The sequence below is a fragment of the Anser cygnoides genome, chromosome 2, assembly GCF_040182565.1.
Source record: "Anser cygnoides isolate HZ-2024a breed goose chromosome 2, Taihu_goose_T2T_genome, whole genome shotgun sequence".
Taxonomy (NCBI): domain Eukaryota; kingdom Metazoa; phylum Chordata; class Aves; order Anseriformes; family Anatidae; genus Anser; species Anser cygnoides.
Genome location: NC_089874.1, coordinates 20,438,276 through 20,464,043, shown reverse-complemented (window position 1 = coordinate 20,464,043; position 25,768 = coordinate 20,438,276). Strand labels below are relative to the sequence as shown.

The window sequence follows — 25,768 nt, the reverse complement described above, 5'->3', positions numbered from 1 at the left end:
GAGCCCAATTTCATCACATAGCATATCATCAAAGCTCACCCTGTGAAATACTATCCAAGCATTTACTACCATTAGCGAGTGGAAGATGCAGTTATTTTTCTGCCTTCTAGAGATCATAAATACATTTTTATGATACATTCTGACATAAAAGCTCTTGCCAGTGCCTTTTCATACATTAGGGCTATCATTTACAATTAGGACAGTTGAATAGTCCAACTGTAAAACTCAAGGAGACCATTTACTCATATTTAGAAGATTTCACAATCACTGATGATGTTGCTTGCCAAATGTAATTGTTCTTGAAATCCAATACTCACCAGGCTTGCTGAATGAGGCTGTGAATGCATTGACCTCATGGACGACATACTGGTCTGGTGCATGTATCCATATCCTTGGGACTGGCTTTGCTGATAGGCCCCAGGGAGAACAGGGGCTGTGTGTTAAAGAAATATAGACACATTAATGGAAGTTAAAAAATAAAAATATATATTTTTTTAAAAGTCCTTATCCAGCAATCTGTAGAACCTGTAGATTATTTGCATAATAAATAACAATTTCTCAGTATGAAATAGTTAAGAATTATTCCCATGTACAGCATAAGGCTTTCCATAGGTTGAATTATACATTAATGTAGCCAAAGCTAGAGCAATATATCCCCAAATGCTATCAAGGTTAGTTGGAAGGAAAAGCTTAATATGCCTTAAGGAGTCTGACCATAGAAAGGCATACTAAAGCTCGAGACACCACTAGCTGAATTTTGATACTGCCATAGACAACGCAGTATCATGTGCCATAAACTGCCTTTTTTCAAGGAAAGATTGATGAAAGAAGATTTATATTAGTACATATTTGAAATACTTCAGCAGACATTCCCCACAATTAGTTCCTAACTCATTGCAAACTCTTACGTATTGGGCTACGAACAAAGAAAGACTGATTCACAGCAAGAGACAGGAATGTAAAAACATGAGTCCACAGTTGGGTTTCTTAGTTTATTCTGATTCCATCAACAATCTCAGCCAGATCAGTGGTTATTTAAATCTTTCCAAGTCCACCTCTTTTACAGTTTCTCTTAACCACACAATTGCTCCCTCTTTCACACATGCTTTGTTCACATTAATTTTAACAATTCTATTTTATCAATTCTATTATCCATAGTTTGTTGATTAACAAGCTGACGTTTATTGTACCAGAAGTTAATACAACCAAGGACTCCCTACATCTGTTGTTTGAGAGGAAAGCATTAGCAACCCCTTATCTGTTCAAGCATCCAAATTCAGCAACAGACTGGATCAAAAAAACACATTTGACCAAAAATCTCTGAGAAACAAAGCAGTGCATAGATGACTATTCACTATTTTCCCAGCAGGTCCAGGAAACATTTTTAAAGCAAAATTAAGACTGAAGAGGTTTACAAAATCTAATGATTAAAAGTTTAGTTACCTCATGTCTGTGCATGTGTTACAAAACATCAGTCTGAGAACAAGGTTTTCCAGCTTGTATATAGGTTATTAGCCCATCTCCACTGCTATTTACTAGAATTTTACTAGTTCAACTGGAAATTTATATATTAAGAAAATGCATCTCTACTGACACATCTTCAAGTGGTCCGTTTAGCCTGTATTCTATTAACTTGTCTGACAAAAGCTGTCTTTTGCTTACAAGAGATGGAGCTCAGGCAGCCCATGGGTCAAAAATCTTCAAACATGGAGGCACTCAGTCTGATGTTTTGTGAGAAACATCCCTTGGGCTTGCTGGGAAGTGAAGAAGCACTTCTGGAGCAGCCATCACACACTGATTCAAACAGGAGCAAAACTCATATAGGATTTAATGGGGTTCACAATGTATGGAAGGACCCAGGCATTGCTGAATGAACAAATACTTAAGAAGCAGGAAAATATATATATATATACGTATATATATATATAAACAAGTATTTATATTTGCAGTAATAATGTTCTGTCCCTGTCTCCTTTTCGAGTGATCAGGACAATAGATACACATGGAAAAGCATTACTGAGAAAATATTTGCTGAAATATTCCTGAAATAAAGGTCGGTCTTATGCTTTCAGCCAAGTATTTTACCTAACCTGCTTTCCCAGCTAACCATATCATTGATTTCAACAAAGTTTTTTTTCTAAAAACATCCATTAGTTAGCATATTGAAATGCACTATGTATGTAATTATGATTTGGGACATTATTTTTCACTCTACTATATTTTCAAAGATAAGTAATGCTGTATATTTAAATAATTTTTTTCTGATTTAGACAACATGTTGCAAACTATTGTAATGAATAGATTGCTTTGTTAAGTGAGCGAAATTAAAGTGATACACAGTCAGATGCAACACTGGAACATGATGAATAATGGATGTTTTAGAAGTGCCAAGTTCATTCTAATGACATATGAGTACAAAGACATTTTAAAGCAGTTTAATCATCAGAGAATTGCTGCTCGTTAACATGCTCACAGGATTATCATGCATTAAGTGAATAGTCCTAAGTAGTTCATCAACTAATTTATGTTTCAGTGTTGTTACAAGGTATTTTTACATGACCAGATGAATTCCTTCATGAGAAAATAGAGAAAAACATAATTTAATCAAAGGTTCTGCGATCAAGCGAGAAAGAATATATTTTGCCTAATTCACCACCAGCATAAACATAGGTCACTTCACAGAAGCCAACAGAGCCTCATCTCCTCGAACCAGTAATAAATTGGTCATGTGGGTTCAAAACCAAGCACAGCTTGAACTTTTTAACTTCATAGGAAGAAGTATCTTAAGCAAGCACTGGCTGCTGATCAGTCAGCATCCTGCCTGCTCTGCAGTGACAAAGGGCTAGCAGCTTTTCCTTGGCAGGGACAGACACCCTGAGAATCCCTTTCGTCTTCCTAAAAGAAGTGAATGCACTGGTAGAAACTGTTGACTCTTGATTCCTTCCCCACAAAACAGATCTTCCTTAATTCCTACCAATCATCCCTTGTCAGTGCAAGGCCAACTAATGGTCTCCTTCATTATGTACTCCAAATCGACGGGTTTATTTTGGAGAGGATAACCCCATGCCTCCTGCCTTTGTGACAAATGTCAGCAGTGGTCTGAGATGTGCTTTCCTCTTTTGCAGTCAGCTTCTAACAAAATGAGAGAATTCTGTCAAAATGTTTCAGAGAATCTGCTTACTATTTTACCTGCAACAACAGAAAATGTAAGCCCAAAGAAGTAAAACATACGTTACAAACCATGGAAAATTTTGGGAAGCATAAGAAACTAAAATTTTAGAAAAACATTCTAGACAAACAGAGAGAATGAATTTATAGGATTCCACAGCTTCACTAAGTATCTTTCAGTCTTTTATTTAGAAAGCATATATAAAATCAGTGTTGAAGACATTTGACTGAATAATTCCAACCTTTTTTTTTTTTTTGTCCATTAAAAGAATACTGTATTACTGGGGCTGTAAAAAAAATGAATAAATAAATAAATAAATAAAAGATCAACAGTTTTTAACAATTTTTTTACATTATCTATTTGGAAGACATTTTAGGAAGCACATAAATAAGCAGATCAGTGAAGGGAACAGATCTGAGCTGTGTTTTTAGTGACAAAGTGAGTTTTAACTCAAAGTGAGATAAAATGATGCAGAAAAAAAGAGTTCAAGTTTCCTTCATCATCATCGGCCATAGTTACCTGCAACCTTTTGGCTCAGACCAAAGTATAAAGTTATATAGCATCACTGACTGTAGCGGCAGCAAAAACAATGGCTTTAGTTAACCTAAGGGAATAATAAAACACAGTAGTGGAACATGAAATTCATTTAGCTGAAGCCAGATTTATTGGTGAGGGATCTGAGGGTTGACCATTGCTCCCAGAAGCACAGGTGGAAGTTTTTTCTTGTTGCATTAAGACTTTACCAAATGCATTCTGATGTACCAAAATTTTTTTATTTTTTTTTGCTCCACTTATGAATCAAGCCAGATACTTATTTTAAATTATCTACTATAAGGAATTTATCATATTTTGCTTACTATATCCTTATAGGCTTCCCCAGAGAAACAAGAGTGGAAAATGAATGAATTTGATATAAGACAAACACAGAGAAGCCTCTGAAACAAGAAGCATCAGAAACAGAAGAACCTGAAAGAATGATAGTTGGTGTCAACGTGCTGCAGCAGACAATGGGGTGTGGCAAGCTTTAAGAATGACCATGAAAGAAAAAGGTCAGACTGTGGAAACAGGAAAGGAATAATCAAGAGAGCATTACATAGCCACAAGGTTATATTTAAAAAAAAAAAAAAAGTTTATGCTGAAAAGAACCATCATTTAAAGGGCAGGGTTCAAGATATAATATTTTATCAACACCATTCTTAAACTCTCTTGAATTCTTTTGTTCAGCAGAACTTTGATAATCCATGGTAAAACAATGTATCCCTTCTACTAACTACTGTATTTTTGCCATTTACTGCAGTACATGTCATTTACTGGACCATATGTAAAATAACTTCACTTATTCTTACAGACATTTTTTTAAGCATTTCTTTCACTTCATGTTTTGATGTTATCTCTACTCATGGTTTCATTACGAAGGTAGAAAGCCTACAGAGAACTAAAACATTGCAACATTTCTTAATAACAGCTGCCCAAGAGAGCAGAAAGCAAAAAGAAGGATCATGATTATTACTCATTTAATTTTTGTGTCTGTAGAGTTCCCAAGGAGCAGAGAAGTTGCAACAGAGACAGAATATGGCATCCTATATCTCTGTGCTGATTAGCTCCCCTGAAACAGAAGAAGCTGCTGCTCCACGTATATTTAACTCCTTCCCATTTTGCCTTGATGCTTCCTTCTTTTCCACAGGTTGCCTCATCTACAGCAGCCCTCACGGTCTTCCTTTGGAAAGTCTGTCCTATAGCTATTAGTTCCTTATTTCTTCTGTTCCTGCCTTAGAAATTATTCAGCTATGTCCCATGCAGCAGAAAACACTATCAAAGAAGTGAGGCAATCATGTGAGGAACTGTATGTGTACAGCACACTCCTGCGATCCTCATGGATGCCCCACGTGTTGTGTATGTGGGTGGGCAACTGCCCAAATTGCACAACTCCCCTGACCACAGTAATCTGTTATTGCTGCATTGAAGCTGGTGGATAATAACAATTGACACCTTCTAAAAGACTTCTTCAGAAAGTGTCACAGCGGTAACTTCAGTTCTCAGTATTTCACGGTGGTTTTTTTTTGTTTGTTTGTTTTTTTTTGTTGTTGTTGTTGTTTCTATCACTTTTCCCAGACATTGGCTGGTACTCCCCATCATTAAAATATTTAAAGTGTTTTGGGCTACAATTTGTATTACCAATCATATCCTTGAACAAAATAGTATATTATTATCACTTAGCAAAAATTGAATATTCCAATATACTTTCAACAGTTTCCACCTCTTTCCTGAATCTAACTGAATTCAGTGTTTCTAGCAACAGAATTACTTCCACAATAATGCACCTGACATCACTCAAGATCTGATTCAGCTATCTTTATATGCTAAAGCAGTACTTCCCCTCTAGAGTTATCCCATCAAAACTCTCAGCAAGACTTTTGATGAAAAGGTACTAATCAACTTGAGTAAGGACATGAAAAATGAATGCCAAAAAGATGTGGAAAAAAAAAAGTAGACTACATGAAAACAAACATGTATTTATATATACTTAAAGTTATAATATTTACAAATAAGCCATGGACAATATTATATGTAAGTAACAGGGACACAATTTCAAAAAGCGTTAAGCCAAAGAAAGGAAACAAAAGTGGAACCAAAGTGATCACAGAGTAGAAGAGAGCAAAACAATAATAAAGGCCATGATAGAATAATTAAGGTTGGAAGAGACTTGCAGAGGTAAGATAGTCTGTCCCCCTACCAAAATCAGGGCCAAATTTGAAGTTAGGTTAGGTGCTTAAGGCTTTTTCCAGTCAATTCTGAGTTCCAGATTAAATTTCACTAACCTTTTTGGGCAACCATCCACCCTGTAATTCCTCCTGTTTATTTCCCATGCTGTGTATATTGCTGTACAATTTATTCAGATAAGCTCAGCACAGCATTGTGGTAGCCATACAAGCATCCTGAGAAACAGTTTTATGGAGAGATTTTAAGAAGCCTATTGCCTTAATTCTGCAGAAGTTTACATCCTGCCAAAACATGAACAGCAGGATAAATGGAACGTAATTGTGGTCAGCCAAGAATTTAATGAGAGTTTTAAAGAAGGCCTGTGTCACAGGCAAATCAGGAACAAGACCGGATACCTTGGCAGCATGCAAGGCAAGATATATATGAGGAGGATAGGCTGTGAAAGGTATGAAAAGAAAACCAGCTTGACTGCTATGACAGGTGAGCTTTTAGCAAACTTTTAAAGACGACGTGCTAAACATCATTGCTAAACATCATTCTTTGCTGAAATTAAGAGTTCTGGAAGGACTCAGCAGAAGGCGTGAGGTGACCCCCCCCCAAGGCAGCTATAAGCTGCTCACACCTGATCCCCACATGCAGCATACCTGAAGTTGATGCTCCAAGAATTGCCTGAGACAATCTAACAGTCCTGCCACCCTTTCTCTTTCTCTCAGCTGGGTTGATTTTCTGCTGTTTTGGTGAGCTGCCTCAGCTCACCAAGGGATTTTTAGTTCAGAAAGGGATCAGACACACTGTGCAAGGGAGGAGACAGGACCAGACACCCAAAGCCATAGGCAGCAGAAGGCAGCAAACTGCTGGATCAGTGGTCCCAAAGTAGGCCCCTAAGTACCCTGCTTCTATATAAGCTCCAAGTTCAAGCCACAAAAGAACTGAGCTTCACAGATACTTCCCCTCCAGATGTCACAGCTCCAAACAGTGCATCCCACCTAATGCAGAATTCTCCTGTGTGCCAGGATGCCACTGCAATGAGCATATAATTGAGGTTTCTCATACACCAGACCACCACAGCATTTGAAAAAAAGACATAATGGAAGTTTAGGTCTGACTAAGTCTGATGTAGCCATCATGAGCTAGATGCTTGACATTAACAATAGATATTGAAGAAATAGGTCAAAACCTGATGAGACAGAATGAGATGTGGGCTATAAAGCTGCATTAATGGAGCCAGCAGTTTAAAGACTGGTAAGTGTGCAAGGACTTCCAGAGAGGTTACAGAGGGTGAAGAGGAGGAGATGAGGTACAGACGCATTCGCATGGTACAGAGCAAGAAGGGCATATTCTCTACAAACCATAATTTAAAAAAAAAAAAAAAAAAACAGTCACAGAGGAGTATAGAGAAAAAAACAGAAAATTACAGCAATGTTAGATGCAGACAATAGTAGGAACGTTTCAGGAATAATTTTCCGATGCAGAACTGGTTGCCAAAAATGCTCCTGTCCCAAACTGGGATTAAAAGAAAAAAAAAGAAAAAAAGCTCAGAGATTCATGCGAGAAGATCTAGATCTAATTTTGATCAAATTTCATGTTTATTATAATTTATGTTACTCATCAAATGAAACATTTCAATGTAAAGCTTGATTCTTTGTTTTTAAAAATGTCAAAGCTATAACCCTACCAATCTTAAAACTTAATTGACCATCTTTTGGCATTGGGACATTAATCACAAGTGAGTCATTCCTGTAAGAAAAAGTTTGGCATTAAACTGCTATCTTCTGATGAACAATATTGAAAAATTCCTATGCAGCTCTAAAGTTAAATTGTTCAGCATTAACTTTTCAAATAAGCTAGAAAATGTCAACACATACTCTGTGCTTTATTTTAAATTGATTTTAACTCTTATCTTTTATAGAGTTTTATTATTTTGTAGCCAGAAAGAGTAGCACAATGCAGTTAAATTCACTGGGAATATATCAGACTGGATGAACATACAAAAAGCACTAACCTGAAGACTGCAGATGGTGAGACCTGATACAGAACAGTGCTGTTTTTAGAACAGTAGAGAACAACATGGTAAGGCATCTTGGCATTTTTTCTTGTGCATACAGTAACTTTCCCTTCATTTCTTCTCTTTTCCTTTTTTTTTTTCCCCTTTTTCTTGCCCTTTACTTGTCAGACTGCTTTCACGGATGTCTGAGCTACCAGGCTTGCTGCTCTCAGTGGTGCTCTGTCAGAAGCAGCAGTTTGCGTACTATCCATTACAGGAGTCAGTATTACTTAGTAAATTGGAATATCAAACCCAGATATAATTAGGTTGTTGAAATAACAACCTGAAAGTATGGCCTAATTCACACAGGGTGCTAATAAATAACTGGCATGCTCACTGACCTCATTAGAATTGAAACTCTGAACTATTTGAACTCAGTGGCAAATTCAGAATGTTACAGGCTTAGGAAGCTTCTATAACCTAAATTATAAAGCTATAAGAAATAAACCATCCAATCTACAAGTCTTTGGGAAAAAAATACTCTGGGGGAAAAAGACAATAAAATTACCAATTTTATATTTAAAATAACTAACTAAATATTCAAGAGGCAAAAAAATCAGTGTCTCTACTCTCAAGGCTACTTTCAGACATATTACAATGGATAAGATAAAATGTCTTAGACTAAGCTTCATTAGTGTCATGATTAGACTAATAGACTGTTTTATGCACCATTATTTTATAACACCATTTATCAGCTATCAATAATTAAACTATCAATAATTAATATGTACCTACCATGTAAACTGAAGTAGATTATTGTGGGGAATGCAGAATCATACAATTATAACTCTTAGTAGGAGTTTCATTATAAGAAATTAAAATTGGACTTTGAATGAAATTACGACAGATCACACAGCTATTTAGCATATGTCAAAGGAAACAAAGAACTCTTGAAAGGAAAGACAAAAACACACAGCTAATGTGTTTATGCCACATGGAACACTGTATTTTATTTTGTAATTTCATTTCCTTTTAGAGGGGGACTATCTCATATGTCAGTTATTTCAGACAACAAACGTGCTCACAAAAAAATCGCCCATTACAAAATTCCTGATTTTCATGAACAGACAATAATATTAATACTGTCACGTTGCTTGTATGAGTGGTCCATCATCCATCCAATAGCAGGTGAAGTGGGAATTTGGGAAGTACTAGATATCCCAATGGAAGGATTGATAGCAAACTGCCTCTCTAGTACATCATGGTCTATGTGCCTGGTCACCAAGGCCTTCTCCTTAACTGATCATATATTGAGGAATGGTGGATCAGTCAATTTCATTACATCCTCCTTCAGCGCAATCTGCTTTCTGAGGGGCTTTCAGAAGCTTTCTTCTGGCCTCTCTAAGGGGTCTAAATCTCTGTATTGCAAATAAACAGTCTCTCATGAACATTTTTCCGTTAAATAACAGTAATATGGTTTTCATTCCCTTCAAAGGAACTGCACAAAAGGGCTACATTCAGGGCAAGCCCGGGTAGCACAGTCTCCAGAAGTCACGTCAGCAAGCAGGATGCAAATGTCAGTCTAGAGAAAAATGAAAGGAACACAGGATATCCTGTTTTCTACTGTTAGCTTTAAAAGAAAGAAGACAGTCAACTGAATATCCACCCTATTCATCAGAAGAGGATAATACAGGGAAGAATTTTGCCAGGAAGTACTTCTGGCTTCATTCCTTTGGGCTTCATTTCTACCGAGGAACAGGGAATGGAGGACACTGACAGATAGGTGAAAAGCCTCAGCCTCTCTGATCACTAATATTACCTGCAGTTGTAAGGCATCACAGAGTTGTAAAGTATTATGTACATGCAGAAGGAGAAGCCAGATCCCAACCAAACCAGAATCCCTGCCTCTGGATGTGCCTGACTGCTAAGCAGTGAGTGACTGCATCACAGCCTGTGCAAAGAGCACAAGCTGACTCTGTCCTGGCAGAGAAGGCAGCTTTGACGAAAGGGAAAGGCTCTCACCTTTCTCAGAACGGCTTTTGAATGGCCACTTAAGACTGCAAGAATGTAAACACTCAGAATAACAGATTTGATAAATGTAATTCCATAGCAGCCAGTTAAAACATGATTTTTTTTTTCTGTTTTCTACACAACAGCTAATGGCATTTGTTATAAAACAGGGTGGTAAGGAATCACCCACGAAATCCAAGTAAAATATTTCAAAAGGTTACAAGCCTTTAAAAATATAGGAAGAGGCTGTTCACTCATACTGACATGTTTCCGTGCGTTCTCCTAAAAAATGGGATAGAATAGAAGTGAACAAATGCAAAATTAGAATTCAGAATGAATGACAAAAATTACTGTCTTCATCCAACTTCTGTGTACAATTGTTCACAGGATAAGTTAAAATCTGTAAGAATTCCATATTTGATGTTTAGAGTTTTATGGGTGGCTACAATAATTCACTTCAACTAAATTAAACAATTTTTCCTGCTTCCAGATCATGTTGATCAGTTTCACTACAACACTGTAAAAATAAACCCACCCTATTTGGCTTCTAAACCTTAAAAATTGAGTCCTATTTGTTCCCCGTTTTAAATCCTAAAATTTCATTTATTCACTTTCATTCATTTTGGTCACTAAACCAGGTTTAATATATTAAATATTCCAAGGACAAAATAATTATTAATGGGACTAGAGGAGAATAAATTGTATTTTTGAAACACAGTTTACACTAGATGCTGTGGGGAGAATGGAGGGACTTGGCTACTTGGTTTTGCTTTGACAGACCCATTTACCTATCTGAATCGTGAAAATGATTTTTTGACAAAAAGACAAGGTCTTCAACTCACCTTTACAACCTCTGCTGCATGTATTTTCACATATACTTTCTACATTTTATTAAATTTCAGGAACTGTGCTAGCAGCTCAAATATAAAAGGAGTGCCCCCATTCATTTTATATGGATTACAGTAGAAAGTGCTAGGAATATTATTTGGGAATTAGTCTGCTATGGTAGCTGTACAGTCCAGTGAGCTTAGCCTGCGTATGTATGAGCAAGTGGTGTATCAGTATTTAAAGGTGGTATACCAGTATTTAATGGTATCCCCATTTCTCCTACTGCTGTGACAACTGGGATATAACAAAATCACATGGCAACCTGCTCTGGAGTTCTGAATACAAATTGCAGCAAGGATTTGGTGTCACTGACAAACAAACCTTCTTACAAGCTGACTTTTTTGGCTGACATTCCATCTAAACCATAGTGTGTCACAGCTGAGAAAACAGAGTACAATATGCCTTTCCTTTCCTTGCAGGCAGCACCACATTCTTTTATTTATGAAGGCACAAAATGTCTGAAAGCCAGCCTGAGGCATCCTAGGTCCTAGTGGGGCCACAGCATACCACAGGAAGCTGCAATTCCTTCTTAAATTGTGAATAGGCAGGTTTTTGCTCAGGCTTCCTTGCAAATGGAAAGAGTTGGTAAAATGAAGATTACGTTAACGTGTTACATTACCCACCCACCTTCAATTACAATTTGAACTCATATGTACTGAACATCAACTGTTGCCCAGTTGCATTAAAGAAAGAACCTTGCAAGTTCCTCTTATGGAAGCTGTGCTTTCATTTCTATGCAGTGGTTTATTTGCATAGTGGGAATAACCAACCTGAGCAATGGTGGAAGGACAGCATCAACCAGGATCTAGTACATGACTGCACATGAATTTACTAATGATATTTATTGGCTGCTGGATATAAAACCCTCCAAAGTGTATCAAAAGCTGCTCTAAGGCACCAATCTAAACAATGCAAACAACTGCTTGGCAAGGGAGCCATTAACACTTCCAACTATTAAATCATTTCAAAATTGCCCTTCCAGCTTATGCTCACCAGCTGTTTAAAGGAAAAGGGAACATCAAACTCAGATGGTTGGCAGAGCAAACAGAAGGATCCCCCAAACTGAATGTGTGGAAATTGCCTTTTTGTGCTGTCAGATCTCAAAGATGTGGGAGAGGAGCACAAGAATCAAGGATAGGCAGAGGGAATCAAGAAAAAATATTTTGGAAGTGTAAAATGTAAAGCTCTCCCTGGAACATTAATTCATCTTCAGTGAACACACACTAAATGAAAATTGGCTTTCAGCTGAATCACAATTTATATCTTAACATATTACAAGCAAGGTAGAGTATTTAGTTTTATATCCAGAGCCCTAAATCAAATCTTAATCAAAATTTAACTGAAGATAACATCTAGCCCTCACTGAGTTCCACAGAATCACAGAATCATCTGGGTTGGAAGAGACCTTCAAGATCACCAAGTCCAACCTCTGACCTAACACTAACAAGTCCTCCACTAAATCATATCGCTAAGCTCTACATCTAAACGTCTTTTAAAGACCTCCAGGGATGGTGACTCAACCACTTCCCTGGGCAGCCTATTCCAATGCCTAACAACCCTTTCAGTAAAGAAGTTTTTCCTAATATCCAACCTAAACCTCCCCTGGTGCAACTTTAGCCCATTCCCCCTCATCCTGTCACCAGGCACATGGGAGAATAGACCAACCCTCACCTCGCTACAGTCTCCTTTAAGGTACCTGTAGAGTGTGATAAGGTCGCCCCTGAGCCTCCTCTTCTCCAGACTGAACAACCCCAACTCCCTCAGCCGCTCCTCGTAAGACTTGTTCTCCAGACCACTCACCAGCTTCGTAAGAAGCTTCCGTACGAAGTTTTGAGTTTTACATTAGAAAACAGTTTTACAAATACTTCATAGCTCTTCCATTCTTTGGGAGAGAATGAAATACGGTTTTCTGGACTATTTTCTCTCATGTTTTGCGATAAGAAAGCACTCAGTAAAAGCAGATGACACTATCTAAGAGTCTGATGGGCCAGACTAGGACAGACAGATTTGATAATTCTTGAGGTAATACATACAATATGGTCCTATTGCCATTCTGGATTCCTAGACTTGCATGGTTTAAAAATGCTGAAATAGATTATTCAGAGGAGACTGAATTACATATTAAGCATTGTCAGAAATCTTTTCACAGAAACTTATTTAGAAGTTAACACATGTACAAAGAACACATTCAACCTGTTTCTTACTGAAATCTCAACTCTCACAACTGACCTTGCATTTAATTTCCCTTCTTACCTCAAATCTGTAAGTGGAAAAGTATCACCTTTCTACCAGGAAACCTCCCACTGTTTTCATAAACTCCCCTGCCAGTAATGTCATTATTTTTAATGAAAACAAAAATTATGCCCCTTTGAACATTAGGAATCACTGCAAAGCAGAAGGCAGAAGCCAAAAGACCAAAACATACCCTCCTAGAATGAAAGGTGCAGTTTTAAGAAGGGAGAAAGCTCTGTCTTGCTGCCTGATCCTTCTGGGGTACAATGTGATTAAAGCAAATTTATATGAAGAAAAAAAAAAAAAAAGAGGAAAATCTGTTTGAGAATGGAAAACCCAAATTCACCTATTTTGAAGGAGTGTAAGCTCTGTAACAATGAAAACTGATTAAGCTAAATAATTTAAGGTATCTGATTGGTACCAAACAGATACGCATGCACTTGTGCCCATATTACATACACAGAGAAATATTTATTTTAGTTCAAAAATATTACAATAGGTTTATGGGAAAGGTACTTGTTATTCAACTGCAAGCACTTGTAAAACATAACACACTTAAGAACAGAAATATGATTACCAAGATGAAAAAGCATAAATTTTTACCATGATGCTGTTGTGTGGAAAAAAACTTTTTCCCACAAATTAGCTTTCAGGTTGGCAAATCTCTGAGTGTTTGCATGTAGAAGGGGCAAAGCCAAAGCACCATCTAGTCTGAAATAAAAATAAAAACTCAGAAACAGATCTAAGAGTCTGGTGGATAACAGAAGTGTCAATGTGACTTTCACCAAGAGAGAGTCCACAGTACTGTTTTGATGTGTTCAGCCTTCTGATACACTTGAAAGGGGACAAGAAACCCACAAACCACTTTAGTTCTTCCTGTGAAATCTACAACTCCTCTCTCTCCAAATGCCATATTTGATTACCAGACTCTAGCGAACAACATTATGGAAACAGAGTTCAGCTTCCTAACATAAAAGAACCATTCTTCCTGGTCTGCTAGAGAAGAAAATGTAACTGCTGTGTCATTCTGCTTGACCTCCTAAAATGACAGAGCTCAGCATCTGAATAAGAATGTGAAGAAGGGTGAAGGCTTTCTGCCCTGTATTCCTGCACCTGGAGATGGAAGACAGACCTCTATATTACAATATAAAAAACAGTTACATACTATTTCCTTTTTTTTTTTCTTTTTTTTTCCTTTCTTTTTTTTTTTTCTTTTTAACTTGTCTTTTAGTAATGGTGAATCTTCCACCCTCATAACTGTGGGGACATTATTTTTTTTAATAAAAAAAAAGTGGCAAGAAGACAGCAATGAAAGGAAACCAAATTCTGTTTCCTTTCCTTTTCCACCTATTGGCACAACAGAAGAATAATACCACAGTCCAAACACAAGCAGACATCTTTAACCACATACAAGGGAGCATCTCTGCAAATTCGGCATGTGGGATGCAGAGGCTTCTTGCTCAACTTCATCAGAATGTTTGTTTTCCGACCAGACTAACTAGGAGCAGAAGTAACAGCATAGTTTCTTGCTCTAGGAGTTTCTGTGGTACGTGTGGTTGGACTTGATGATCTTGCCTACTTTTATTTTATTTTTTTTAATCTAAATGATTCTATGATCCTATGTGTGGATGTCAAAGCCTGAAGCAACTCCTACAAACAAACATTTTAGAAACAGAGCCACAGATATGGTGTGTGCTAGGGTTAGAGAAGAAGACATTCTTGAAATCAGTGTTTAAAATGTCAGTGTCATTCTGACAGCAATGTTGTCAGTGATATAAAATAATGTATTTTGCACTGATCAAAATTTGCTTGGTGCAGGGCTGTGTTCAGACTACAGTTCAAACAATAGTAATTCTAACGGCCTACAGCATTTTCCTGCCTCAGTGAGGAAAGGAGAAAGATAACCCCTAGAGTCCAAAGAAAAGGAGGAATGGGGGGGCAGCAGGCTCAGCTGCTCTGAAACCTTTCTTCTTCAGAAGGCTCATATCACACAAGGAGGATATGCCACTAGGGAGATAAATTAAAGGACTTACTGTTTCTCATTGACTTTACTCCCATTTCAAGCTATATAAAGACTTCAAGACTTTAAGTACCTATACGCCACAGGAAAATACTGTAGTACTGTTCTACAGTCTTTATATACTTTGGAGTCAAATTGCCACCATGCCCATTTCCCATACTTATTCCTCAAAGGTTGACTGCAGTAATCTTTTCTGTGGATCTGACCCGTTATTATGTAGTATCAGTGGAATACCTAATACTAATTTTCAGTTTTCTCTTAAAAACCTACAGGTTACTTTTAAGGTTGATAACAAAAATGTTAAGTCTATCAAGTTATAAGTGGAATTTTATGCTCTGTTGAAATTTCTGTACTTGGATTACCGGTGTGAGTAACAGGAGGAAGCTTCCCAGGTAAAGGAAAAGTGAGGAAAAGTCCTGAGTGTTAGCAGCTGACCCCTTTCATCAGAATAAAGGAAAGACCACCTAAAACCTCAGATCATGGCCTCTTTATGTTAATTCTCATTACTTTTCTGATGACAGGGGAGCAGAATCTTAACAGCTTAGTCTGAAGGAGAAAAACCTAAATAATAGACATGTAGCCAACCAGTAACACACTGATTCCAGAACACATGGAATCTTCGCATTAATTTTTAAAATGCAGCAGAGGGCACTTGAATATTCTTTCCTAACATCCACAAAGGTTTCCTACATGACGCGAGCTTTTTGGCATACAGTAAACTTATCTGCTGACTTCTGCAGACTGAGTTCTATATAGGTTTTAAGATAATATGATGATGAAATCATGCTTTTTCCCAGCAGAGTAACAACGCATCAGTGAAAGGAACTGATAGTCACCCCTCACTTTTTTCCATTTACAGACTAAATACAACTTGAAATAAGAATAAAGGGACACTTTAATAAACTGAAAAATTCCAAACATATAGTAAGGAAAAACATATACATCATGACCATATACTAATGCATACAAATTAAACTAGAAATTAAAAGGAAATAAAATATTTTTTTTTAAAAAAAAAAAAAAAAAAAAAGGAGAGCCAAAAACAAAAGGGGAGAAAAGCAAGCCAAAAGGTTTCAACTAAAAATGAAAAAACGGTACACCAGGGGGGAAAAAAAATGTTTAATTCATCTATAGCAGGATGTTCACTAAGACCATTTTAAACCTTCAGACTGAAAACAAAACTTGGTAATATTTAAATAAAATCCTGTTTATTTAAATCAAAGAAAAACAGGAGACTGCTAAACAGAAAGCCCCAAAGAAATACAACAAATTGAAAGATAATTAAAATAAAAACTGAGAGAAGGAAAAATATTGGAAAGTGAAATGAAAACATCCTGCAGTTGAAACAGGATGGAAAGAAAGCAGCATAAATGGACTTTGATAACTAAAACAAAAGGAGGAACCTTAAGGAAAATACTTTCACTGAAGTATAATGAAAACAAAATGTGCACACAAATTGTTGCATAATGAGAGAGAGAGAAAAAAAATGAAATAACAGTGATGTTCCTCCTGTGCACACGGATCTCCTCATTCCAAAAACATTAAGAGGAATTCATCATCTCCAAATAAATGAAAGAATGCACAAAACAGGAGTGACAAAAATAATGGCAGCCCTAGTAGCAGTGCCATGACTCATCTGTTATCATCTGGTCAAACATCAGGAAACTTTGTGGTAGTGATACACAAATGTGCACAGTCACTTCCCTGACATCACGGCAAAGTCTGGAATTTGTTGCAGTAGTATCTCAGTGACCCTTGTAAACACAAGATAATGTAGGTCAGCTCCCTTAATTACAAATTTCTGTGCACTCATTTGCTTAACTAATCCTAAAAGACTACCTAACTTGACTAATCTTAAACCAACCCAGAAATAATTCTGGTTGCAGCTTTTTTTTTTTCTTCTTTGCTTGCTATGTATAATGGGCTTGAAGAAAAATACAATTAATCTTAAAGGTTTACTTGCAGCCTTCACTTTATCTTGCCACCCTTTGTCTACACCTGGACACACAGCTTTGAGCAAATCAGCTCGGTTTCTGTGATTGGCACTAGAATGTATACCACAAATTCATTTCCATGTCTTACATCCTACCACATGTAATACTCATGTGTTAACAGTCCCTTCCCTGCCTCAGTCTTCAGAGATGAAACTACTAAGAATATATATGTAAAGTGTTCTAAAATAAAAAGCCTTTAAAAAAAATCTCCATAATTGTTTTAAACTTGTGTTGCTTTCAGGGACTTTTACTCTTGCTTTTGGGGGAATGGAATTAAACAAAATAGTCATGAGCCATGGATGGTGTGAGCTAAATGCCAATCTCACTTACAGCAGTTACCAGCAGGAAATGGTAGATTCACTGTTAATTTGCAGACCTTAAAATAGAAGATATCTTTCTAGAAATGCATGCTTCTGCACCGTCTGAGAAACACTGTAGAGACTATGAGTCCAATTAGGTGACAGCTATGTTCCCTTCTGACACCGAAAAATACATAATTATATGGACTTGGGGGTTCTGGTGGATGAAAAGATTGACATGAGCTGGCAGTGCATGCTTGCAGTCCAGAGTGGCCAGCAAGTCAAAGGAGGTAATTGTCACCCTCTGCTTTGCCCTTGTGAAGCCCCACCGGGAGTGCTGCATCCAGCTCTGGGGCCCCCAGCACAAGAAGGACATGGATGTATTAGAATGAGTCCAGAGGAGGGCCACGAGGATGACTGGAGGGCTGGAGCACCTCTCCTGTGAAGAAAGGCTGAGAGAGCTGAGGCTGTTCAGCCTAAAGAAGAGAAGGCACTGGGGAGATTTCATTGCAGCTTTTCATTACTTAAAGGGGGCTTATAAAAAAGATGGAGAGCAACTTCTTACTCAGGCAGATAATGATGGGACAAGGGGGAATGGTATTAAACTAAAAGATGGGAGATTTACGTTAGATATTATTAAGAAATTATTTACTATGAAGGTGGTGAGGCACTGGAAGGGAAACTGTGGATGCCCCATCCCTGGAGGTGTTTAAGATCATGTGGATGGGGCTTTGAGCAACCTGGTCAAGTGGGTGGCAACCCCCCATGGCAGGGGGTAGGAACTAGGTGATCCTTAAGGTCCCTTCCAACCCAAGCCATTCTATGGTTCTATGACTCTACCTGCTTTTTTTTTTTTTCTCTCTACAGTGTTCTGCAAAGATTGAACTGTCTAATCTGTCTTCATAAACAAAAATAACTCTCATATCCATACATCTCCTTCTCCTTCTGACTAAAATAATCTGAAAGACCTTCCCAAAATTGACAGAATAGCTGCATGTCTGACAAGTTGTAACACCAGTGTTAAAAACAGGATTTAAAGAGAAATTATTAGCTTCTGTTCCTCTTTAGACAAGCTGAAAATACCTGAAAAACAGCTGAGAATTTTGTAAGAACTAATGTGGCACCCAACTGTTTCTGAGAAGTACTACAGAATGGCTTGCAGGAAAAAGGGAAATTTTTGTTAGGGTGGCAATTAATTACAGAGCATTTAGGCAGACAGGAAAGCTCTAGTGCAACACCTTCCGTCCAGAATGGCAAAAATTTCAATGATACCATGAAGTAATAAAGTTGACCTTGTAAGGTACTAACAGAGAGGAGTTGCAAAAAAAGGACTGAAAAAGCTGAAAAGTAATTTCAAACTGAACATCAAAAGGAAAGTTCAGCACCTGCATCAGCCTCGCTGAAAAGTATTAACAATTGGTTCCTATCTGTCTTTACCTGCAGTAGTCTAAATGAACAAGGATTTTCCCAAACTTACATCATGCAAAAACCTAGAGATTTTGGAGATTTTGGAGGAAAAGCTCCAGGGGAAGAACACTTGACTTATCTTAACTACATAATCTAAAATAACGGTCAGGAAAACAAATAGGAAGAAGTAATTCTAGTGAGCAGTGTTAGAAGCCCCTTTATGATGTTGTAACTGAAATGCACCAAAGACAAGAGAGTGAGTTATTTAGGTCTAGACAAGCCTTTAACATCTGGTATGAAGCCAGGGACCCAGCTAAGGGCTGGGAGAAGTGGCTAAGGAACGATTCCATCAGCAGCGCCAGTGAACTTGTGAAGACTTGCATATCCAGAATAAACTGGCAATTGAACAACATAGAAACACAGAAAAGATTACGAAAGCAAGGCTGAAGACACATAGAGGTTACAAAATTGATTACAGATGTCCAACTGTCTGTTTGACCTGATGGAGCACCAACATGAAAATCTCCTGTAAGAAAAGCTACTAGAGCTAAAAGTACAAACTCTGTGAGAAACAGCCATGAAATCTTAGCAAAGCAGATTTGGTTCTCATTTAGAGAGACTGTTTAAAGTTCAAGGGCAAACTGACCTTGTGGCAATATAATAAACGATAGTTTTTACAGAATGCTGCCATGAAAATATCGATATTTTTGACCAAAGATACTATATTCTGAATGCATTCACAGAAATGGCACTTTCTTGTAAATCATTTAGATTATGTCAAATTACTTAGCTCTGACATTTATTTCTCCCATGCAATGGGAATTGTCTACCAGTACTCAAACCCTGGCTAGCCAGCTGGTTCAAAAACAGAAACAGTATCTTGCTAAAACATGTTGATCCTGGTAAGGATATATATTCAACACATCACCATAACAACAGATTTTAAAAGACACACAAAAAGAAATCTTGTTAATGCCAAAACAACCAGAAAAATAAAGCCTGCTTCCTATTCTTGATATGGCAAGTAATAAAAATACCTGTTAGCAATCAAATCAAGCTGACAAAGCAATGTTAAAATGGTTGGAGTAGAGCCAAAAGATCAGAATAGGTATTTAGGACAATATGCACTGCACTGCAAAGGCCACTTCACACAAACACAGAAAGAGACACAAAAAAACAGCAAATGAGCATGTTTACTATAAGCTATTAAAAGAGTTGGGAATTAAGTTAAAATATCAAATAAAGATTGACAGACATAAGGGAATGATCCTCTGTCAAAGACATGTATTTCTTCATACATTCAGTCAGTTCTTCAGTCTGAACACTTTCTTACTCACCTGTTCTTAACCAGAATTGCCTGTATGTATTTACGCAGCACCTAACATAATGTAGACTCCCTATACTCTAGCAACTATAACAACATATTACTCTGTCCAGTGGGAAAAGTTAAACAGGGGTCCACAACTGAGATGCCTTAAAGCATGGGTAATTCAAGGATTCCAGACAACTAAATAGTCGCAATTAACTTTAACATCTTCTAAAGAGAAAAAATAGTAACCTTTTGAATACGATTTTCAATGCACCTTCTTCCACAAACAAGAAGTAGAAATTGCACAACTATTTTTAAAATATATATACTTGCATAGAATGCAAAGTTTCTGAACATTTACAATTCACCAGTCAAGTCTAGTACACACTGTAATTCCACTGGAATGACTAGACCCTAATCCGTCATCTTCATAAATTCTGTCTTAATCTATGGCATCCAAAAGATGCAAGATGTGGTTTTGTACCTGGGAAAGCAGGTTTGCCAAAATATTCTAATATTAATACATGCAAAGCAACATCAGACTATATAAACTTCCCTGTTGAATATTAACTCTGCTCCCAAACTGCTGAGTGTGTACGAAAACTTTCATATGGGAGAATGTTGCCAGTTTTTCCTATTGTTATACTTTTCCTTTTAGGATGGAAATGGAGAGCCACAAAAACCTGAAAAATTTGATATTGGAAGAAGTACATGAGTGAATAAAATGCTATTATATGGTTGATTTGCTTACTAAAAAGCACAAGTTAAATTTATTTTTTTAAGTTTAGAGATGTATTTTTTCAGTTACATTGTGTCTTTCCAGAGGAAAAAAAAATCCAATTCATGCAAGTTTTGCAAAAACACAATACATCTTCACTTAAGCACTGTAAATGAGAGTTAGTAGGGGTTTTGGACTCACACACTTCCTAAAATGGTCAAAAAGAATACATGATAAAGCAAAATGTCATGCAAGAAACTGTGTGAACTGGAGATTTTGCTTTGCTTCCTTAATCAGTCAGTGCAATAGCTTACACAGTTTCTAGTGATTTGTGACTGTACAAGGGTATTGAGTTAATACAGGCCTGTGAGGTCTCAGTACACTGATAGTGTTATTAGTGAAAAACGTGGGAATAAGGGCTACCTCCTTCGTCAGATGGCCTTGTTATCTCACTGCAGTATGAAAAGGTAGGGTTCGTGTCAGAACCATCTGATTTATAATCTCCCAAACTTGTAGAATGCAAGTACTGCTTACTGTAACGGCTTGCTCTTTCTACAAAAGTAGAAAGAAATAAAATCACAGTAAATATATGACTGAAATGAAAAGCAAAACAATAAAAATCACAACCAGTAACATTGATATTCATACACTGATAGTGTTTAAATTAGAGAAAAATGAATAGTGCACAACTTTATATCCATTTTTGAACGCTATTAGTTCAGAAAGTTGCTTCAAAATCAAACACAACTAAGATTGTTCTCTGCTTTAAAAGAATAGCAGAAATGGCAGGATATTAAAAAAAAAAAGAGAGAGAGAGATAAGATGACATATATGAAAATTTCCAGTGGAAAATCAAAATGTCCCTTTCTTTCAGCATGCATACAAGTGCACGTAGAAGTACTGCTGTAGGACATTCAAAATAATATTTAAGATTCCACCTCCAGTACCAAAGAAAATACACACGCAAAATTAAGCATGCAAAATAAATACATCTGGGGGAAAAAAATCTTGTTGAGCCAAAACATTGCTGCATATCATTACATTAACTTCCCTCCTTTTCTATCCTTATATTATTAACAAAAATAAATGATTATCCTTGGAACGGTAAACACTAGCATAAGGCATAATATCATGTGCCATATAAGCAAAATGTGCACAGGAAAAAAATCAATTTCATAAATATGTCACCTATATCTCTGAAATTTTAGTAAGGTCTAGCTATTTTAAAATCATACTCATAATGAGGACAAAGAAGGTCAATGCTTTCTAAGTGACTATTTCTAAGTGGTATGAGTAATTGTTGTTTAGCATAAGATTTCTTTCACTATTTCTTATCTGCATGTGATAACAGCTTGAGTTCCTATAAAACACTGCTATAAAACAGTCATACATACATACATATATATGAAAACAAAACGTACATATAAAATATATGGCTGGCATATTGACCAGAAAATTTACCGTATCAAATTTGTGCATAAACAAAGAAAAAGCTGATTTGGTGAAAAGTCAGGATATAAGCAATACCAGAAAGCATATGCAGACTCCTAGACTGAATATTGTCCTCCAGAGGATCAATGTCGAAGATGGAGCCAGGATCTGTGCGCCAAACTTTAAGATCTTTCCCCAAAGCATAGAAATGATAAGACAAACAAACAACAAAGGAAGTAAAAGTATGAAAGCAGTGAGTTTTAACAATTAGTGACTAATTTACTACTTTCCTTCATCTAGAAATTAACTAAAAGATCTAAATATTCACCTGAAAGGACTACAAAACATAAATTTCCATCTTAAAATACTTGGTGCATCCATTTTAAAGTGCTGACATTGTTTTAAGGAGACTTTTTTTCCTCAATTTTTGTTTTCCTTTTCTAAATATGGTTATAGTATTTTCTTAAGTCTAAATAAATGGAAACAAGTTAAATATCGCATACCAGCAATCTTTTCCACCAGAAACCAGAATCATCAGACCTATGTGATTTCTCCATCCCAGTAACAGCATCCTTCGTCCATCTCTACAGCTGACATTTGTAATACAGACCTACGAGCCTAAGGCCTCTTTTGCATACAGCAGAGATCAAGTCAGCCGACTAAGCAGAATTATGGGCATAGTTCATCTCATCCAAAATAAACACCTAAAATTTGCTCAATTCATTTAAGCTCAAAAGGTTTGTTGTTGTTTCATCTTTCCTTACCAATACAATAAAAGAAATGAACCAAGGTGACAAATTCATCTGTAGAAATCTACACTTTAGACATCTACAGTTGCGTAAGATGAAGCCCACTGTTTATCTTAACTAGTAATTCTCTTTGTCTTCCAAATATTCTCTGTTTCCTGGGACACAGACTTAATGTTGATCCACTATCTCAGTATTGAAAAGCATTTTTCGAATTCATTCAATTCAATAACAGTCATAATTATAAGACCTTCAGCTTTAATTCACACAAATAAATTATTAACGTATCTTGAATTCACATCTGAACTGGATATTGAAAGAAATGGAGTCCATAAGAAATATATAATTTCACATTCAAGCTCTAGTTATAAACACAGCATAAAGTTGAACACAGATTCAACCATTGTTTTAATAAGCTTTTAACAATCAGTGTTGTACAAGCTAAGAGGAAGCTTATAACAAATGCATAATCAGCTATAGTGTGACTTTTTGATCTACTCAATACAGTCTGTAATATATACAATTCATAACCGCTCTGCCTAAAAATATAATAATCGTTTAATCACTCCAAACAAGTTTAAAATAAAATCTTGATGTAAAGTGCAATCAATTAAAGCATAAATAAATCAAATCACACCTTTTTATTACTGGTTTGCATCTCAGGCATACCTGTCTTCAAGATTTACTCAATGCAATGGAAGTGGGAAAAATAATTGTCTTCCCAGCTTGGTCCTTTTGCTGGTTTGAGTGGTACAAAGCTAAATAATGGGTTGGTAGGTAAAGCAGGACTATGGGGACCCCAAATATGTCGTGTTTCAAATGATTAATATCTTAGAGGCAATGGAAGGAACAGTTAGAGGAAATAAATCCCATGGCTTTAGAACAGATTCAATGTATGAGCATTATGTGTTACCTATTGCAACTCCTGCAAGGTGAAGCATAGTGCTAACTCCCTCTTGACAAGATGAATAAAAGCCAATGTACAATCTTTTGATAAACTATGTGTTAGTCCTAATGATGATAAATTATGCAACTACATAAAGCTCTGACAGGCGCAAGAGGGGTGGGAGGAGCTGGTGAGTGCAAAGCTTTTCCTGTTTGATCATGTCTTGGTAAGTAAAAGCTTAATAAGTATGACATCACTGCAGCATCAGTGCAGCAGCCATTGATTTTATCTGTCTTTGTAAATCTGAAATAACATAGATAAAATCAGAACCTTGGTAATTTATAGAACTTATCAGTTTTAACATCCTGGTAACTTATGCCAGTTTAAACTATCGTTAAACTCACATAAGAATCATGAAGCCTCTTTCGTCACAGATTCAAAGCTCAGATAGATTAATATATCTTGATGAATTTAGAATGGCTTTAGCATGGTTAAAACTAGTGCCTATTTTCCAGAGCACAAACATTAATTTTAGCAATCAAGCAAATCAAGCATTTGAAAAAAGTTGTTACAGGTTCACTGATAATACTTTAAAAGAACAGCCAGATGGATTCTAACACAGAAATACTTCTCCTAACTGGATGAACTTTTATCACCTAAGAAAAAACTCAAGAGAGTCATAGTTGTTTTTTTTTTTTTCAGTGAGCAGTTGTTTTTTTCCGGCTACCAAGGACATTCCATGAACAGGGAGCTCACTGCTTCTTTTTAAACGAGAAGATATTATAACTGCTGTTCACTCTGAAAAAGCATTAGGTGAAATATCACTGGATATTAGGCTCTCAGGTTTGTCATGGCCTATTTCCTTTAAATAATTGCACTATTTTTGCTGTTTGGTGGGTACAGGGAACTAAGAATTCCTCTGTGTTTTGATACTCTTTAGTTGATAAAGAGTACTAAAAAATAGTAATATTTCAGTCACATAGCTCAAGAATTTCTCAGGGAAGTTCTTAATCCTAATCAGTTTGAACTAGCAAGCCTTCAGTTATTGAAAACAGGGCTGCACTCATGATTTCCACCTAGGGCTACTGTACAAATGCAGTGCAGCATAGTCTAGGGGGTTTGAAGCATGCACCAAACTGTACGTTAAAGTGCAATTTTACAGGAGCTTTTCTTTGGCTGTACCACCTCTAGCTATGGAAGTGACACATTTGATCCAGTGCTTGGGTCTGTACAGACAATGATTTAACTGAACAAAGTGTTGCCCTACATCCAGAGTATGTGGAGCTCTACGATTTGCATGGTCTTAAAAACATCAGTAGCTGCCCTGGACAGGGCTCTCCAAACCTCTACTTTTGAGGAATTCCCTCTGATGGAAGGCTGGAGCTACAGGCATATAAAAAGTGGCCATACAACAGGAAAGAAATACACTTCTCAAAATAGTGGAAACTCGTTTTGAGACTTTAAGGAAAAAGCTGAAGAAGTATCCATCAGGAATTAGAATAGATAGTTAACCTTATTTTAGGCAGGAGGATGGACTGTATGACCTACCAATTACTCTATTTCACCTGTAGTTTCTGTTACTTTCTGAGAGGTAGACTTAAAGTCAATCCTTGTTATTACGTATGAAGGATTTTAGAGTGCTACTTCAGGATGATTTTCCCTGTGCAGACACTCAGTTGTCAATACTGTTGTAAAGCACAGAAAAACAGAAGAACACACTAAAAGAAAAATGTGTAAAAATAAATGTTAGGTTGACATTTCCTTCACCACAGCAGGCTTGCTTACTTTTAAAAGAATTCAAATATGCATTTTCATTTTGAACTACTGTTTGTTATGAATACCTCAGATGACACCTTCCCACAATTATTTGTCTCCTAATACAAAAGTAGTCTGTATTCTAGCTTCATACATCTGGTCTTATCTTGGATCATTTTTTAGAGCATCACTTCTGAAT

The 25,768-nt window shown here is 36.7% G+C and overlaps 1 protein-coding gene across 14 annotated transcripts in view; it reads right to left on the bottom strand.

Moving 5' to 3' along the window:
• NEBL (nebulette) overlaps positions 1-25,768 on the bottom strand; it is a 261,505-nt gene that overhangs the window by 8,490 nt on the left and 227,247 nt on the right. For 12 of the 14 annotated variants that reach the window (XM_048061776.2, XM_066991632.1, XM_066991629.1 and 9 more), the window contains 3 exons: positions 22,279-22,371; positions 21,175-21,303; positions 318-433 (listed from right to left, as the gene is read on the bottom strand). In XM_048061776.2, coding sequence (XP_047917733.1) covers positions 318-433; positions 21,175-21,303; positions 22,279-22,371 — 338 coding nt within the window. The remainder of the gene's footprint in view (positions 1-317; positions 434-21,174; positions 21,304-22,278; positions 22,372-25,768) is intronic. The other 2 variants (XM_048061778.2, XM_066991636.1) reach the window with 1 other exon arrangement.